This window comes from Betta splendens, chromosome 21 (assembly GCF_900634795.4).
Source record: "Betta splendens chromosome 21, fBetSpl5.4, whole genome shotgun sequence".
NCBI lineage: Eukaryota > Metazoa > Chordata > Actinopteri > Anabantiformes > Osphronemidae > Betta > Betta splendens.
Genome location: NC_040899.1, coordinates 6,335,111 through 6,353,105, shown reverse-complemented (window position 1 = coordinate 6,353,105; position 17,995 = coordinate 6,335,111). Strand labels below are relative to the sequence as shown.

The following is a 17,995-nucleotide window of genomic DNA, read 5'->3' as shown; positions in this document are numbered from 1 at the left end:
TGGACAGCCCAACGATTCTGACTTCTGTCAGTTTTGCAGGTTGGTTCTCGTTCCAACGTAGCAGAAACTATATAAACTATATATATATAAAAGAAACTGCACTGATGGTTTAAATTTGTTGAACAGATTCCAATTTGTTCAAAATAATCACAATCTTTCCATTTTTCTATATTTATTCTTTCCATAAACCTGCCACCCTGTTGTTACTGTTCTTTTCTCACTCCAACCGGTCGAGGCAGATGGCCGCCCACACCAAGCCTGCTTCTGCTGGAGGTTTTCCTCCCCACTGTGATTTATTGACTGTGCTTAAAACATTTCATCTGTGCCAGTCTACCTGCAGCCCACACACCATCACTTCGTTATAGGATTCCACTGAGGCCTCAGCAGAGGTTTTCTTAATGCGTTGCTCTGGGTTCAGTTGGAGATGCGGGCCGCCCCTCTTCTCCCCCATGATGCACACTTCTATAGGGATCGGCTGAGCGGCTGTTATTAACCAGGTTGAAGTGATGCTGAGGAGGAACATGGGAACGACCAGAGGATGAGTTTGTCCCACGTTCTACCTTGTTGGTCTCACAACTGCTTTCATCCAGAGCACCATTAGATGGTGGTGTTGGTGTGTTCAGCCTGCGTAGTGAAATCCTGGCTCTGGCGCTGGAGCATCTGAAGGGGAAGGCCATCTCCGACATGGTTCCACGATTATCTGGAAACGATCACGCTATTACTCCACATTGTCTTTATACAACTGCACACAGATAGAACCAGAAATGACTAAATTGCTGCTACACATTTACACTACTCTATTTTACTGACCTGCAAAATGGCTCAATCATCACAGACCAAAGATGTGCAGCCAAACATTTTATAACAAACAATGTTAATATTTTAAAAGTATAATAATTCTATTCACAGTAGCTTGCATAAATATGCAAATCAAAAAGGTATTAAACTCCTGAAAAGCAGACTTAAATATCTGCAACTCATGTCATTCACTGTGAAACAAAATGCTTTCTGACCTTCCGTCTCCCTAAAGAGGAACAAATGATGCCTTAGGAAGCCTACGGCCTCGTGTACCTGCATATCTTTCCCACGCAGGAAAATATTTAAAGTGCAGGCTCTTTCTAGCAGGAAGAGTGGAGTACTTGTGAGATATGGGCACCGCCTGACAACATGAGTAGAAGGAAAATAGCAGTAAAAAAAAGACGAAATGGAAAAGCCATGAGATGCAGAACCTGCTGCTTAACTGGTAATATTATGTTTCAAGTTCATTAGCTTCTGGTAAATTTAATGGCTCTAGAACTAGAGCCATTCAGATCTAGAATCAGTCCTAGTCGTACCGAATCCCGAAGGCTGCCAGGTCCGAGGCTGCGCTGGATGCTGGCGTGGCGTCTGAGCAGTATCTCCTTGTCGCGGCTTTCACTGGGCAGGGCGTGCTTCCTTGTGTGCGCAGCCATCTACACAAAGGGCACAATGTACAGTAACACAACAACACTAAGCACAATCCGAACCCATTTTTGTCCCACGTAAGAAGCAGAAGCTCATTATCAGCAGTATGAGTAATAGTTGTAAGGTAATAGTATAATGTTCTGTCCTACTAACAATAAATTAGCATTTTCACAGACTATAGTGTAATAATGTAACTTTGAACCTTTAAATGTGGAGATGAGGAGTAATCAACCTAAGGAGAGGAAATGAAAGCCACAGCAGTAGAAGTCTCTAATTTATAAACTTCAAAGTATCTATAACTTTCTGAAGAGTGACATCATTTCACATATGCAAATGAGCAGCTGAACACAAACTGTTGATTTGTACACAGAGCTGAGGCTTTTAGGCATTAGTGGTGGGAGAAATAGTGACTAATACTGGAGCGGTGTCAGAACTTGTTTTCCTGTTTGACAGCTGTTGTCCCTGATTAGTAACGACTCACCGGTTGCCTGGTCTTGTACATGTTCTTGGACAGGATGTCATGAATCTCCTTCACGTCAGAAGCCAAGAACAACTTTCTACTTTCCTCACTATAAATTAAGATGAGACAAGAGAGAAAATGTTTCATTTCCCTCCTGTTCAGATCATGGTGGTGTCATAGAGTAACACACGGTCGTGGTTTCATACCAGAGAGAGACCATGGAGGGAGCAGCACTGATGCCTCCAGACACCATGTTCAGGATCTCCACCGTGTTCTGCAGCTCCAGCCTCTTGTACAGGGCCACAATGCTGGACTCGGCCCGGCTGTCACGGATCAGGACCTTCCGCAAGAACCGATTATTGAATTTTAAAAACCTGAAATTGATAGAAATCTACAGTTAGAAATCTGTTTGAAGATGGACGGAGAGAATGAGAAAATTGACACAGCAACAATTGGTCAAACAAATGTTTAAATCTTTTAGATGCTTCTTACTTGTCTTTCCACCAGAAGTGGCTCCACTGCCCACAGAGGTCCTCTATGCCCGTCACAGTGTGCTCCATGAGCTGAGAGCCAAGTAGGAGCTGTTAGCACTGACAAGAGCAAAAACATACCATCCACCAGAAGTACAGAAACAACAATCAGCCTCGCACCCTGCTGTGAATCTCTGCATTGATGGAGTCTGGGTTATGGCTGGTTCTGCGGATGTCGATGAGCTCAATCAGAGGCCGGATAGTGATGCCCTGTGGACAACAAGAAAAGGGATGGGATTCATTTCAGGAGCACAGATGATGTCATATAATCATAACTGACATTTACCTGAAGAAACACAGTGACGAGGATAATGGCAATGGTGGCAGTAACAAAGAGCTTCCTGCAGCCGATGCTGTGAGGAAGAGTGGAGGCCAAGGCGAAGGACACGGCACCTCGCAGGCCGCCGTAGGCCAAACCGAACTGATCTTTGAAGGTGAATGGAATGACGCGGAAAAGGTTCACGATCAGCGTCAGAAACAAAACGCCTGCGACGGAGGAGAGGGAGGAAAATGGCGCCGTGCTTTCAAAGAACAGGACAAACGCGGTGCTCTGCTCACCCAGACACCTCCAGAGGAAGGCAAACAGCAGCGTGAACAGCACGTAGGCCCAGTTCCACTCGTGTTCAGTTGTGACGGTGACAACGCCGAGGAAGAAGAAGATGAGGGTTTCTGAGACGGAGCCGAACATTTTGATCATGTGACGGACGCTTGAGCAGGAGCGCTGGGAGACGTTTTCCTCCACGTAGGATTTCATGACGATGGCGCAGGTCACGATGCTGCGGAAAAACACACACACGGCCTTTAATCTGGAAGCGCTGAGAAGGGTCAGCATTTAAAAATGGACTCACGCCATAATAGAAGACATGCTGAACAGCTCCGCCACCAGACAGGCCATGTAGCTGTACACGAAAACGACGAGGGGCTCGATCTCCCTGACCCGGGAGGTGAACCGTGTGGTGAAGGCCGCCACGAGGCCGAAGAGGACGCCGGGGACCATCCCACCGAGCCCCACTAGGAAGAACCTGGCCACCACCAAGGACAGGTCCTCCGCCACCGGCATTTTTGCCACATATATAAAGATTTGGTACAGAGCCTGAAAATACGCAAACGTGCGAAATCACTCAGGTGCTCATGGGCATTAGACGTTATTCAGTCAAACTGACGGAGAGGGTTTTTATTACGCTGAGGTGGAGTATTCCAGGAAAAAGTAAGACAGCTAAGTCCGATGAGTGTCCCGCTCCAGGCCAAGCTGGCCGTTCACAAAGGTTCTGGAGTGTATTTCAGATGACGGTGACACTATGAGTATTTTCTTGTGCGTTTTGTTTCTTGGGCGTCGTTTTGTTAAACACAAAGACGTCCGTACACGCTGCCACAACATCCCAGTCTCTCGGGGGAAACGCTTGTCTTCATTTTACTTAAAGACAATGGTCACGACACCGAAGCCCGAATCAGGGCTGGGCTTTGGTTTCAGTCAAGGTGCAAATGATGACGTGTGTGTTAACGCCTCACAACTTACAATCCAACTCAGAAACCGGTTTGAGAAGATCTGAGCCCGCTCTCAGGACTGGGTCTGGACTGTGCCCGTGCATGGACGAACGGAGGAAGGTCAATGCACCAAGACACAAACTGTTTACAACCGCAGTTAATCCCACTCACCACAGTGACGGCGTCGTTGAAGAGACCCTCCCCAAACATCGCAACGTACAGCTGCTCGTTGACAGAAACGTCCTCGAACACGTTCAGCACGGCCACGGGGTCCACGGCGGAGACGATGGACGCGAACAGCAGGTTCTCCTGGAGGCTGACGTCCCGCAGACCGAACGCCTCCACCCGGCACACGGCGAACAGAGACAGGCCCGTGCCGACGGCGCTCCACAGGGTCCCCGCCACGGCGAACCAGAGCACCTGCACGCGGGAAGGAGCGTGAGGGGGACCGAAGGAAAGCGAGGGAGGCCTCACGGGTAACGGGGCGAGCGACCGACCGTGCCGACGTTCTCGAAGAAAGGCCTCGTGGGAAAAAAGTAGCCCGATTCGAGGACGATGGGAGGAAGCATGTAGAGGAAGAAGGCCTGGCTGGTGAGCACAGCGGGCGGCGCCTCGTGGACGTGGAACAGGACGCCACCGGCGATCAGACCAACGCTGATCAGAAGGCAGGACTCCGGCAGCCACGTGGTGATGCGGCGGTTTACGTTAAAACCTGACAGGACATGAGACAGAAAAAAGGAACATCCTCTCTCTGGAAAGGTCACAGCAGTGTGGATGCTTCTCAACCTCCTGTTGATACGTACCTATTTTTGCAAAAGAAGCCAGGAGCACCCAGAGAGTGATCTCAAAGGGAACCTGTATCCGTGCATAATTCATTGTAAACAAAGGTACATCCTCTTTTTCTCCAGGCGCAACAGTGATGGGAGAGAGTTCCCCCCCGCAGCTCGGCACAAGGCTTAAAACAGTCAAAACGAATGAAAACACTGGTCTGGTAACAGCTGGATCCATTCTGCGCCGCTCCCATACGTGTAACGTAGCCTGAACTAGATTAATGTAAAAAAATAAAACTAACTTTGTCCCCCAACAGTGAAACGGCCTCTATGTAACTTCACTGTTCAGTGGAAACGGAGTCTCCTCACCTGTTTCACCTGCAGCGCGTCCGCGTGTTCCTTCAGGGGCGCGCACGGCCCCGATCGCTGCTCTGATTGGCTGTGAGAGTGTGACGCGGATTCAAAAGAGGGTGGGACTTAGTGTTCCTTTGGACCAATGATGTTCCTTCAGCTCTACGCAGCCCGTGTGTTTGGGGCTAAGTTCCCTTCACCTGTTCAACCAGTTCTAGGTCACCTGACCCGGTTTGACTGACCTCCTGTTTAGGTTTATTTATTTAGGTTTATTGCAACTCAATATGACTGTATTGTTATTTTTTTAAATTAAGAACCCGTTTTATTACATGGTTTTAAACATTGTTACTCTGTGATCGGACTTGCCAAAACATGAGCTGGCCCAATGAGGTATTTCTGCTGCGCGAGCGCCCCCTAGTGGTCGCGTTTGGTTCCGGGGCGGTATTACGTACGTCTCGAATGTGTCACAGGGAGTCAGGGCGAGTCCTGACTGCAGTTGCCGTCGAGGATGCGCATCAGTATGAGAAGAGACCTGCAGCATCCTCTGAACGGTATGAGATTTTCCTTTTTTCCCACCGCGTTCTCGGTCATTTCGTGTCTGTGCGCCGGATGCTTTGTCGATGCTCGCGCCGTGTGGAGGAGGCTGTCGCCGGGAGAGAGCGGCAGCCTCAGAATGAGGCGTATTTACAACCACGGCGAGGTCTCGAGCGTCGACTGGTCCACTCGCTGATCGGTTTTAAACGTTTTATTCCTACGCGGAACCCAGTGGACACCCGGGCAGCAGCGCATCAACCTCAGTGATTGAACCTGTATTATGACGCAATAATTGTTGTTGTCTAAGTAGAATTGTAATATCAGTGGCCCACGCTGCCATAAATAGACCTTCACTGGACTAATCTCCATTAAAGCAGCCCAGTAAACATCAACATGATGCTGACGCGCAGTTCCACGCACAGAAAACATGCCGTGGACGATGGGCACGCTTGTTTTTCTAGCAGCCTACTACCGGATGTGGTGCTTGGTGAAGTAGGGTGTCACGCCATTTGCAGGCCCTCCCAGATGCTCCCATCGGAGCGTGAAGGATTGGACTGTATCCGTGGAGCCATTGATTTGATTCCTGTCATAACAGAGGGGGGAGAGAATTCACCACCGGCTCCACCACCAGTCACTTTTACTGATTTGTTATTTGTATTTCTTTGTGGTATTGGGCGTGTAGATATGCTCTCCACCCAGGAATGAACAGTTCGGCTCAACAAACCCCGGATCGATTGAGTGAAACGGAGAAGAACAGCAGAGTTGGAGGAAAGGGGAGAAGCAGGTTGATGACGGAGCAGAATAAGGAGGAAGAAGGGAGGTGTCCAGGAGTCGTTCAGAGGCGAGAGATGAGAATTCTGAGACTGAGCTGTTGCAGTGCAGCTGCTGCTGACGGCTCCTGCAGGGTCCAGCTAACTGGGTCGACACGCTGTCTCCTAGAACCACTCACCACAACAAAAACGCCCCACATTCCTATTACCACCAGATGAAATAGTTATGATTGATTGAATCATCGTTAATTGGCTTTTGCTCCTGGAGCTTTTGTCTCCCCTCGTAGCTGACGACTGAAAGGATGATGATCCTCGACTGCCCGTGGCTCTGCATTAGATCCACTGTGGGTTTCCCAGAGAGCCCGCGGCTTCAGGCAGTGGAGATTACAGCCTGCTACCAGAGAGCTCCCACCGTGGGCCTAATGAGGCAGGGCATCCATGCTGGAGCCGTCATCTGCCTCGGTCGCACATGAGAGGTTGAACCCACAGGAGTCAGAGCGTCCGCACGGATAATTGAAGTGTCGCTAGTGGATTAGCTGCTCTGATTTTTGCCACCTGACTTTACTGCTCTCACCATTAAAGCGTCTGCCGCAGCTCAGTCGTCATGTCCCGCAGCTGTGTGAAAAGTCACACTTTTTCCCCCCACTGAATGTTTTCCTGCCGCCGACATGAGCTCGTCGCCGGCGGTAACGAGCGACGCAGCCTCTCAGACGCTGCTCGTCGCCGAACGAGGCATCGTTTGAACCGTAATGTGATGCGAGTTAAATGACTAATTATAAGCAAGTGTTCTATTTTGGGGGACGTTTTCCAGGCACAGCTGCCGCCTCGACGAAAGCGTGATGTCAGTGGATCTGAGGAGGTTCATTCTGTTTCGGGTGATGTCTTCCATGTTTTCCTGTGCTTTTATGTCCTGCAGGTTTGTCATTGATCTACCTGTGATCGCGCACATCGACGGACGAGCGTGATCCGCGAGCAGAGGAACTGACGGCGCGTCGCTGAATCTGCACCCGCTCCGCGTCGTTCTGCTCCCCGGCGTGAACCCGCCATGGCCGCCAAGGAGCGCAGCCCCCGCCATCGGCCATGGTCGGTGTACCGGGCCAACACGTTTGATCTCTCCGCCGAGATGATAGGGCTGGCTCTCTCGGGTAACTAAGTAACCGTTACCGCGGCAACCTGTTTGGTTTATGCCAGCGTAAGGGAACAGCATCCTCACCGTGGTTTTCTCGATCCCACAGGCAAAAGTCAGGATCCGGACGAGCCTGTTCTGGAGTTTAGCGTAGGTACGTTGCCAATAACTCAGAAGCACAGCAGTGAACTCCTCCCGTGGCAGATTAGTGGCATCCACGCGCAAATCCCGCAGCTTGTAATCTCCTCCTGTGTTTGAATGTCGCAGCCTGCAGCGAACTTGTTACTCCGGCTCTGGACCGTAAGCCGAGCGGCTTCGTGGCCGTCAGCTGCACCACTCCGCCGCAGGCCTTCTGGACCAAGCACGCCCAGACCGAGATCATCGAGGTACAGTAACGCTCCTCACGTTCAGCCCCGTGACGGAGCCCGGAGCCCACCTCATCCTTCTCGCTCACTCCTTCGCAGGCCACCAATAATCCCATCTTCCTGAGCAGCATAGCCTTCTTTCATGACTCCATGATCACTCATCAGACTCAGGTCAAGCTTTCGGTCTACGACGTGAAGGATCGAGCCCAGGGCACGGTAAGCCTCCACTCCCCTTAAATGTCATGGTGGGAAATCAACAGAGAAATCCCATCAAACCCCCGCTGCCTAATCTAAATCCTCTGTTTTTGCTGACAGATGTACATGCTCGGTTCGGCCATGTTCTCCGTGAAGGAGCTGCTGCAGGACAAGCACCACAGGCTTCACCTGGCCCTCAGGTACCAGACACGCAGCCGTGCAGCCGCTGCAGGCTTTGACTTCGGGGGCGCGCGTTCACCCGCTCTCTCCTCGCGTCAGGTCGGCGGAGAACGTGCGCGTGGGCAACATCACCGTCATCGCGTGGCAGGTGGAGGAGAAGCGGGAGCAGAGGGCTCCCGTGGCGCGGTTGCAGAGGGGAGACACCATCAACGGACGGGTGAGAGACCGGCAAAACGCACACGTCACGTTGTCGTCTTTCGCACGCGTGACGTCGTTGTTTGTGTTCCGGTGCGTCAGATGGTTCTCCCCGTGGACGAGAGTCTGACTGAATCCATGGGGATTAAGTCCAAGTCCTCGTCCCTGTGCAGAGACCCGCTGCTGAAGGCTGGTGAGTGTGTGTGTTAATTATTTATTAATTAATTAATTAATTAATTAATTGCGTCTGCCTCAGTGTTCGGCAGCGTCATGTCGCGGACGTACCGCTTCCCCACCACCGACGGCAACCACCTGCGCATCCTGGAGCAGATGGCGGAGAGCGTGCTCTCGCTGCACGTCCCCCGGCAGTTCGTGAAGCTGCTGCTGGAGGAGGACGCCGTCAGGTAACCTGGGGCCGTTACACGCTGCACGCGGGCGGGGAGAGCTGTAATGCATGCGCGCTCTCAACGCAGGGTGTGTGAGCTGGAGGAGCTGGGCGAGCTGTCGCCGTGCTGGGAGAACCTGAGGAGGAAGATCATCACTCAGTACCAGACCATCATCCTCACCTACCAGGAAACCATAAGTGACCTGCATGAGTATAAAGGTTGGAGCATCAGCAAGGGTTGTTTTTTTTTTTTATTGTATATTATGCAGTATATTCCTCATGTGTGTTTCTTTTAACCTCAGGCCCTACATTTAAGTCCAGCACCTTAAAAGCTGAGAGGAAGCTGGAGTTTATCCCCACTAACCTTCACATCCAGAGGATGCGGGTACAGGGGGAGACTGGTTATGGTGGGTGTCACACTGTGTGTGTCCAGTCACCAGTGTTTACATGTAATAACACGCTTGCGTCTTGTGGTCAGACTGGACGTATGATGTGGTGACCATCGGAGCCCCTGCAGCACATCATCAGGGCTTTAAAGGCTGCGGACTCAGAAAACTGCTGCACAAGCTCGAGGAATCCAGGAAACAGTGAGTTCAGATAAACAAGAAGCCACAAATGGAATGGTTTCAGATTCTTGTGCGATTGACTGATTTCTTCCCTATTTCCTGATCCAGCGCCCACGAGGAGAGGTGAGATCACGCGTCAGGTTGGTGTCATTGGTTTCTGAACCTCATCTGCTCTGTAATTTAACTCCTGTTCCATATGTCTTCCTCACACACACACACGCACACACACACGCGCATGCACGCACACATGCACACACGCACGCACACACACACGCAGCCAAAGCTCGGCTGGCTCTGGCTCTAAGGTCATGTCCTACCAGCCTCAGGATGTGGTCAAAGCGAAGGAGCTGATTGGTCAGATAAACACTCTGAAGACGCAGGTGTGCTACTACACTGAGCGCCTGTCGCGAGCCGCCAAGGAGCGCTCCGCCAACGCGCTGGAGAGGACCCTGGCCCTCCTGACGGAGAAGGTACGACACACGACCTCCCCTCCATTGGTTCCGGTCCTACGGAGAGGCTGCAGCCTGTTGCTTGACCGCCTCCTCCTCCTCCCTCAGACCCGTCAGCTGGTGACCGTGTGCGACTCCAAGCTGCTCTCCTGCGCCATCCTCGCGCTCGCGGCCGCCTGCCCCGACGTCTCCCAGCGCGGCACCCCGTCCCCGTCCTCCTCCTCCCTCTCCCCCTCCTCCCGCTCGCCGTCCCGCTCCCCCTCCCGCCCCCCCACCTCCCCGTCTCGCGCCGCCACCTCGCCCTCTCGCCACGCGGCTCCGCCGGAGGGCGGCAAAAACAAGCGCGCCTCCACGCAGGCGGATTTGCACGAGGAGTGGGTAAGAGGCCGCTCACGCCCTTCCTGCACGTGCTCCTTGTTGTTTTGCCGCGACTAACGCTGTGCGCGATGCGTGTGTGTGTGTGTGTGTGTTTGCAGGAGAAGGTGTGGCTGAACGTCGATAAAAGTCTGGAGTGTGTGATCCAGAGGGTCGACCGGCTGCTGCAGCGAGACAAGCTGCAGAGCGACAGCAGCTCTGATGACGTGTTCTCGCTCGCCAACGAGCAGCCAAGTAGCACCAAGAAAGGTCAAACCTCACCTTTGTGGATCCTCATCATCATCAGCGTCATCATCATCATCATCCTCTCAGCAGGTTCCTTCAATTCAGCTTTAACACATCTTTCTTTTAATACAGACAAAAGCCCAGAAGTAGAAAAGTCGTCTCCAGGTGAGACCATCTATCTGCAATTCTAATATTAAATCCTGCATGATGAACATTTTTAAAACCCAATGATTCTTTCTTTACATTATAACCTTCCTGCGTTTGCCTGCAGGCGAGTGGAGCGACGCCCTGTACCCGCTCCTCTCCACGCTCACCGACTGCGTGACGCTGATGAGCGACAAAGCCAAGAAGGCCATGATCTTCCTGCTGATGCAGGACAGCGCCCCCACCATCGCCATGAGCCTCACGCTGCAGTACCGCCGCGACGTGGTCTTCTGCCAGACGGTGCGTACGCAGCTAGCCCGTAACATCCTGTACTGCGCTGTACTGAGCCCGGTTCTGCTGCTTCCAGCTGACGGCCTTGATCTGCGGCTTCGTCGTCAAGCTGAGGACCAGCCTCTGCGACTCGGGCTTCCTCAGGCAGCTCCACACCATCGGCTTGCTGGTGCAGTACGAGGGCCTGCTCAGCACTTACGGTAACAAACGCTAACGGCCGCTAGCATTTGCATGTTCCGCGCGTTAGCGTTCCATCTGTGACCTAACTCCCTGCGCTGGATAAAAGGGGAGGAGCTGGCCATGCTGGAGGACATGGGCGTGGGCGTGATGGACCTCAGGAACGTCACCTTCAAAGTGACCCAGGCCACGTCGGGCTTCTCCCCGGACATGCTGCCGGTGATCACCGGGAACAGGAGCGGCTTCAACGTCAGGGTCCCGTTGCCCGGGGCGATGTTCGACACGCTGCCCCGAGAGATCCAGAATGGTATGCTGCTGCGTGTGCAGCCCGTCCTCTTCAATGTGGGGATCAACGAACAGCAGACGCTGGCTGAGAAGTAAGTTGGTTGTTTTATCTGAAAAATAAAGCATGAAAGAACATGTATAGCTGATACAATGAGACATTTTTTTTTTATTTAAACTTTAGTATGGTTCATGCTTCCAGGTTTGGAGACACGTCACTGCAGGAAGTGATCAACATGGAGAGCATGACTCGCCTCAGCTCATACTACGATCAGTTTAAAGAAGTCCTGCCAGAGGACTGTGAGTCTCAGCAGCCGCAATGTTGAGCTCCTGTCCCGCGCTCCTCGTGACTCCTTTTTGCTCGCTTCCTCAGGCCTCCCTCGCTCCCACAGTACCACAAACCTGCCCGAGCTGCTGAAACTGCTGAGTCAGAACGTGAACTCAAAGAAAAGCAAGAATGTGGAGATTCTGTGGCAGGCGGCCGAGGTGCAGAAGACTTTGTAATATCCAGCCCACACGTTCTGAAGCTCCCATCTAATCCCTCTCTCTCTCTCTCTCTCTCTCTCTCTCTCTCTCTCTCTCTGACTCCTAAAGGCATGCCGGCGCCTGAACGGGGTGCGCTTCACCAGCTGTAAAAGCGCCAAAGACCGCACGGCCATGTCTCTGACCCTGGAGCAGTGTCAGATCCTGCAGCAGGAGCACGCGCTGGCCCCGCAGGTCTTCTACCAGGCTCTGGACTGTATGCGCAGGTCAGTCACCCGAGCGAACGGATGCTGCTGCATTAGCCAGAGCAAACAGCGCATGCCTTCCGTTTGTCCACAGTGAGGGCTGCAGGAGGGAGAACACCATGAAGAACGTGGGATGTCGCAAATACGCCTTTAACGCTCTCCAGCTCAAGGCCTTCCCCAAACAGTACCGCCCTCCGGAGGGGACGTACGGGAAGGTGGAGACCTAAGCGGACTCAACATGGAGCAAAACCAAAAGACTGCTGAGGGAAGTGACGACGGCCCCCACACTAAGATAAAGACCGCCACCAACTGGAACAGCCCTTTGTTACGTGTGTAGCCACTGTTAAGATGATTGATGTCTAAGTGCCAGTGCTACTGTAGATCGACCCCTCTCTCCTCTTAGTAGAACTATAGGTGACACCGTTTTCATCACAGCAGAACCAGTAACCATATATTTCTGTGTTACATTGTAGCCAGTATGCAGACACCACTCTGCACCATGACCAGCATCTAAAAGCATACAGGCGCCAAATTCAAATCTATTTAAAGTTTCTGCTGTTTTGGAGAGTGGATGTGGCACAAATCTCTGTGTCTGTCTATTGCTTTTACATCTCATTTGGTCCCAGATGAATTACAGGCACAAACTAAGCAAGCGGCAGTTCAGTTTCTTACTCAAAGACACTTTATCATGTGGGCAGGAACCTGAAATCAAACCACGAGCGCTACGGTTCATCAGCAGCTCTTCCTACTGTGATATTCCATATATTTCTCTTATTGTCAACAAATCTCATGCAGAGACCAAAACCAGCAACTAACCATTTAGTGTGTCTCCAAAGTCCCAAGTAGCTTGGTCTTAAAGTTAAATAAATTTAAAGTTAAATAAATTTAACTTTAAGTAAACATTGCCAGACACTGCAAATAAACGCTTTATCTTCAACTAGTGTTATTTTTAGTGTGGAGCGACAAGAGGTTCTGCAAACGCTCTATGTTCCTTGAAAAGTTTTAGAAATGTGTGTTCAATTCAGTAAATTTGTTGACAATAAAAAAAATATAAAATAATGCCAGGCTCATTATTTAACTGTACTGAGATCAGCTGATTCGTCAGCTCTAATAAGAAATGGCATGTGTAACATCCTTGGTGCCATGTGGAGCTGCCTGCATGTGAAGTTGTTCGCTGTAGCTTTAAACCTAAAGGATGCAGACGATCGTTTTTTAATCTAAATTATGCCTTTGCATGTCGACATATTTTGCCCTGTAGGACAAACATCATGAGTCTGAAGGTCCCAGCCCTTACTTGATTTGTTCAGTGCTTTTAGCTGTGTTTTGTTGTTGGCTTCGCCTCGTTTTCTTCTTCACATTAGTCACATTAGTATTCAACGCACACTATGTCTTGTATAACAAGCACAGATCTTTGAAAAGTACATTTGTCACATTACTCTGGCACATTTATAACACCTAATAACGTCTTATCAGGTGTGAACGACTCTACTGATACTACACTGGAGGCATTGATGGGGAACTGGTTTGCTAATGTTGGGCTGCATTATATTATTCTATAGTTCTCAGATACAGGTAACTTACATTTGCCTTTTTCTCTTTTAAGCTTCCTTTTTGTTTTACACCTTAGTTGAATTATACTGAGGTTTAAAACATAAAGATTAAAAACCTGCCGATACAGAAATACCAGATTAAGACCAGCCTCCACTTCTTCACACTTAAGAAATGATGCATATTGCATTATATTACCAACCATCAGTAACTCATCTGTTGTCACTTCACATTTGTACCTTGTTGTACAAAAACTACAGAGACCTGCTTTTATTCTTATTGTTTACGTTCATATGGCCGCAGTTACTTTTAACTATTGATGTTGAGTAAATATGACCTTGTTCGGATTCATCTGTGAAGCAGAGTTCGACAGGAGAGTTTCGGAGACAGCTGCAGCCCCACGAAGGAATGAACTACTACTGGATAATCAATAAAAGCTTATCAATGACACATGAATTTCGTGTGAATGGTTGGCGCTGATAAACTGGGCTAGAATTTCTGTGTTTGACGTTAACGGGAACATCCGGGAATTTTCTGCCGCCATAGATCGTCTAACGTAAAGAGGTCTCACTTCTGTTGGAAACGCTGATACACGCGGTTCAATCTGACAATATGTTCGTTTCCTGACACCGTTTGAAACACCAGGGGTGTTTTATGAGGTTTTTCCTTTGAGAAAAATGGTCTATATCCAAATTAGTGCCTCAGTAACGTAGCTGAGGACAGCAATCAGCGCAGAGTGTGGTGCGCAGATATCACCTCGGAGTGGGACCTCTTCCCCATCGTCTATGCGGGTTTGTCGTGGTGGTCACGGGAGCGTGGCGGGTTTTCAGCGGCACAGGCAGAACGAGCTGTGGCACGTTGACGTTCACTCAGACAGCGAAGCTTCAGACAACGGTGTTAGTGGCTCGTTAATCTGATCCGAGGGTGAGTGGGAGACGTTACATTTTGCTCACCACATTGACGCACGTACAACGTAAGACGTGTCTGCAGCGAGTTGTCATGTAATGAGATTAAATTCAGTCTATTTCTAGAAGTTCACGTGCGCTCCATCCGCTGCACAACAGCTGATTCAACTCTTTGACATTAACTCTATGTACTTACTATTAGATATAATGGTACCATAAGGAAAAACAGGAGAATTATAACTTTCCTGTTTTTAGTCATAATAAAAATGAATGAATGAGGAAATAAATGTATTGATGATACACTGAAACAAATACAGTTTTATTTACTCTTCAAACGTAAGAGTAGAGTCATGACACCTCAGCTGGTTTGTGTATTTATAAAGATCACAGAAGCAGATTTATCATTAACTTTTGCAGTTGTTATTTAACTGGGGAAGTCACGCTCACTTTTGTTTTGTTTTCTGAACACACTTCTTCCTGTTCTAAAGTTTATTGGAGCGGATCAGAGCGGATCAAATCAGCGGCGGACAGACACTAGTTTATATTTTCACTCTGCGGTAGGCATTGCCCTGTGTTATGTGTGTCTTATGTGTGATTCTGATATCTCTTGGCAGCATATATTGCTACATAACTCCTCCTGTCTCCCTGTAACACGATCTCAGTATAACATCCTTAACATTAGTGCACAGTTTATTGGTTTACTACTAAATAGCTGTGGAGGTTGTTGAACTGCGCCTGTCGTTCCACAGGATCCATGATGAGTAAAAAGCTGCTGGTGGACGTAGACTGTGGGGTGGACGATGCTCAGGCCATCATGTTGGCCCTGGCTGCCCCTAACGTGGAGCTCCTGGGCATCACCTGTGTGCACGGAAACACCAGGGTGGAGAACGTGTGTAAAAACACACTGCGTGTTCTGAAAACCTGCAATAAACTAGAGGTGGGTGCAGCGACCTAACCGTTATCTCTGTTGGTGGGTGTGGAGCGAGATTAATTGGAATTAGAGTTGCGCAACATGCTGGATCAACTGACAAATATGCTTTTATGAAAGGTTTGTTACAGCAATACACTTTAAAATGAAATATTATATTACTTAATAGGTAATTTAGTAATTGTAGTTTTGTGTATTTTGTAGTACTGACAGAATGCTTCAACTTGTGTTGTCTGTTTTCTCCGTGTCAGATTCCAGTTTTTAAAGGCGCCGATAGGTCGATTCTTGGGAACATCCGTGATGCAGGACTCTTCCACGGGGTGGACGGACTGGGAGATGCTCCAGACCCCAGTGCTCCCAGTTTGGATCTATTGCAGAAGGAAGGCGCTGTGTCAGCCATAATCAGGATTGTCAATGAAAACCCAGGGGAGGTGAGAGAGGCCACAGACCACTGTGTAGATTAGCAGTTCTTTTACATGTGTAAAAAAACTAATTACAACGTTTCTTTTCCAGGTATCCCTGGTGGCCACAGCTCCTCTTACCAACCTGGCTTTAGCTGTGAGGATAGATCCGACTCTACCCAGCAAACTTCGAGGGCTCTACATAATGGGAGGCAACACTGAATGTTGGTAAAATGGGCTGGATAAAATAATGTGAATGCTTCTTGAATATTATTCATGACCTGCTGTTTTTGCTCTGTCAGTTGTTTTATCTTGTGTGCGTTGCGAAAATGCAAAATGAGGTTCTGAAACTGTAACCAGTGCTTTTTCTTTCTTCCAGCCCGCGGGAACACTACTGTGTGTGGCGAGTTCAACTTTGTGGCTGATCCAGAAGCTGCGTACATTGTACTGAATGACTACCAGTGTCCCACATACCTGGCCTGCTGGGAGTTCACATGTCACCACAAGCTCCCCTGGGTGAGGCCTCCTGCAGCATGAATGCACAGATTTCCTAACGTAGCTCATACTGTAAAGCATCCACAGCTGCACGTGCTGACGTTTGTCATGGCGTTGACAGGAGTTCTGCGACGCCTGGTTGGGGCAGGACACAGACAAAGCTCGCTTCATGGCGAAGATCTTCCACTACAGCATGGAGGCATCCAAGACGGAGCGCCTCCAGAAGGAGTTGGTCGCTGGCGAAGGCTTCGTTTCCTGCGACTCGTACGCCATGGCGGCGGCCATCGACGACTCGTTCATCATCGAAAGCGAGCAGCAGCCGGTGAGCGTGGAGCTGGCCGGCACGCACACCAGAGGCATGATGGTGGTGGACACCGTGGGTCTTCTGAACAAGGCTCACAAGGCGTTCATCATCCGGAACGTGGATATGGAGAAGTTTAAGGAGATGATGATGGCTGCTTTGAGATAATGATCACTCATTCAATTCACTTTTGATTATAAAGGACTTTTTTTGAGAACTGCTTGTAGAACATTTTAGTGTAACTATTAGTAAACAGCTTAATGAAAAAAATGTACTTGATTAAAAGTACATTTGCTTAGTAAAATTATCTTTAATGCAAAACACACTGAAATTTACAGATGCTTGGTTGTCTGTTCTTCAGATGGAGCAGCTTGCAGCATTATTAAATGTAATACAATGAAGAATGTATTGAGGTCATCAGTTAGTTTACTAATCTCCTTTCCTTCCTCTGAATCTTGACCTTGTGTCCATCTGTAAAGAGAAAAAGAACAATGGTTTATTTCAGCACAAATGAAATTGTAAATTCCATCTTATATTTGTACACAATAAAACAATTTCAGTAATTCTTTTTTGTCCATGTGGGAAACTGAACACACCTTGACAACGACAATGTCAAAGCTAAGACTTACCATTGACCTCTTGCACTCAAAAAACGAGATCTTCAGAGCTTTACAATGGCCTTCCTTCAAACACTCACTGGGCATCTTCCCCTCCTGGAACCATAATCAGTGATGAGTTTCATTAAGCACAACGTGCTTCTCAGTGTTAGGAACAGGGTTAAAAGTATAGAAAATGTCACTGCAACCAACAGCGAGGAAGGAAACATGACACATGCAGCGCACACACACGCCGGCGCGTGCGTCAGTGGTCCCGCTAAAGCCCACACAGAAGCACATATGCACGTAAAACTATGATGACGGGGAAACAAGCAACTCTTAGTTCATCTGCCACGACCAGAGGACACACTCTTACCTTTACAACGCAGTCGTGCTGGAGGATACATGCCTTTAAGTCTTCTCTGATTCCTGCGCATGCTCGGTTGTCCTCCTCCTTCTCTTCGAAATATTTCGGCATCGTGAACGGCCCAGTTTGACACCGTAGTCTTATTTACGAGCTCTATGGAGCGACGACTAACTGATCAATGTTATGAAAGCTGTTAGCTACCATGTTGCTCACACGGCATGACGGGTAAGCGGAAGTTCCTACCACGAAGAAGTGCATGCTGGGAAGGCTTGTAGTTTTGTGCGTGTCTGACGGAAGCGTTGACAGAAGAATATCAGGTGAATTTCTAGGTTCGAATTTGCAGTGGTTCACTCGGTTTCACCCTGTAGGTGCTTGTGAAAATAAATCTGGTGACGTGGATGGAATGAATAATGCAAGTAGAACAAAAC

General features: G+C 49.3%; 4 protein-coding genes across 5 annotated transcripts; 2 read left to right on the top strand and 2 right to left on the bottom strand.

Moving 5' to 3' along the window:
• Positions 1 to 54: 54 nt before the first annotated feature.
• slc9a2 (solute carrier family 9 member 2) lies at positions 55 to 5,303 on the bottom strand. Its single transcript, XM_029135723.3, has 13 exons — positions 4,722 to 5,303; positions 4,416 to 4,630; positions 4,090 to 4,338; positions 3,282 to 3,526; positions 2,992 to 3,209; positions 2,720 to 2,919; positions 2,554 to 2,643; positions 2,396 to 2,466; positions 2,110 to 2,277; positions 1,925 to 2,012; positions 1,335 to 1,451; positions 1,072 to 1,159; positions 55 to 700 (listed from the first exon to the last, which is right to left on the bottom strand). Exons 1-13 carry the CDS (start codon positions 4,924 to 4,926, stop codon positions 396 to 398), a joined length of 2,259 nt encoding a protein of 752 aa, XP_028991556.1. The 5' UTR covers positions 4,927 to 5,303; the 3' UTR covers positions 55 to 395.
• Positions 5,304 to 7,354: 2,051 nt separating this feature from the next.
• inpp4aa (inositol polyphosphate-4-phosphatase type I Aa) lies at positions 7,355 to 14,024 on the top strand. The gene is made up of 23 exons (XM_029135722.3): positions 7,355 to 7,488; positions 7,579 to 7,623; positions 7,737 to 7,855; positions 7,934 to 8,050; positions 8,150 to 8,229; positions 8,309 to 8,426; positions 8,507 to 8,597; positions 8,661 to 8,808; positions 8,878 to 9,008; positions 9,092 to 9,196; positions 9,268 to 9,376; positions 9,464 to 9,478; positions 9,633 to 9,825; positions 9,913 to 10,182; positions 10,281 to 10,428; positions 10,537 to 10,569; positions 10,676 to 10,848; positions 10,916 to 11,039; positions 11,126 to 11,393; positions 11,501 to 11,598; positions 11,672 to 11,784; positions 11,893 to 12,047; positions 12,121 to 14,024. Exons 1-23 carry the CDS (start codon positions 7,389 to 7,391, stop codon positions 12,251 to 12,253), a joined length of 2,886 nt encoding a protein of 961 aa, XP_028991555.1. The 5' UTR covers positions 7,355 to 7,388; the 3' UTR covers positions 12,254 to 14,024.
• Positions 14,025 to 14,344: 320 nt separating this feature from the next.
• On the top strand, positions 14,345 to 17,167 carry si:dkey-4e7.3 (uncharacterized protein LOC402865 homolog). Of its 2 annotated transcripts, XM_029135729.3 has the most exons (7): positions 14,345 to 14,498; positions 14,968 to 15,036; positions 15,229 to 15,416; positions 15,659 to 15,838; positions 15,921 to 16,032; positions 16,188 to 16,324; positions 16,425 to 17,167. In XM_029135729.3, exons 3-7 carry the CDS (start codon positions 15,234 to 15,236, stop codon positions 16,770 to 16,772), a joined length of 960 nt encoding a protein of 319 aa, XP_028991562.1. In that variant the 5' UTR covers positions 14,345 to 14,498; positions 14,968 to 15,036; positions 15,229 to 15,233; the 3' UTR covers positions 16,773 to 17,167. The 2 variants fall into 2 exon arrangements, with proteins under 2 accessions (XP_028991562.1, XP_028991563.1); XM_029135730.3 differs by lacking the exon at positions 14,968 to 15,036.
• Positions 16,943 to 17,831, bottom strand: LOC114846727 (cytochrome c oxidase assembly factor 5). The gene is made up of 3 exons (XM_029135731.3): positions 17,577 to 17,831; positions 17,234 to 17,317; positions 16,943 to 17,075 (listed from the first exon to the last, which is right to left on the bottom strand). The coding sequence occupies exons 1-3, from the start codon at positions 17,676 to 17,678 to the stop codon at positions 17,034 to 17,036; spliced, it is 228 nt and encodes a 75-aa protein (XP_028991564.1). The 5' UTR covers positions 17,679 to 17,831; the 3' UTR covers positions 16,943 to 17,033.
• Positions 17,832 to 17,995: the final 164 nt, after the last annotated feature.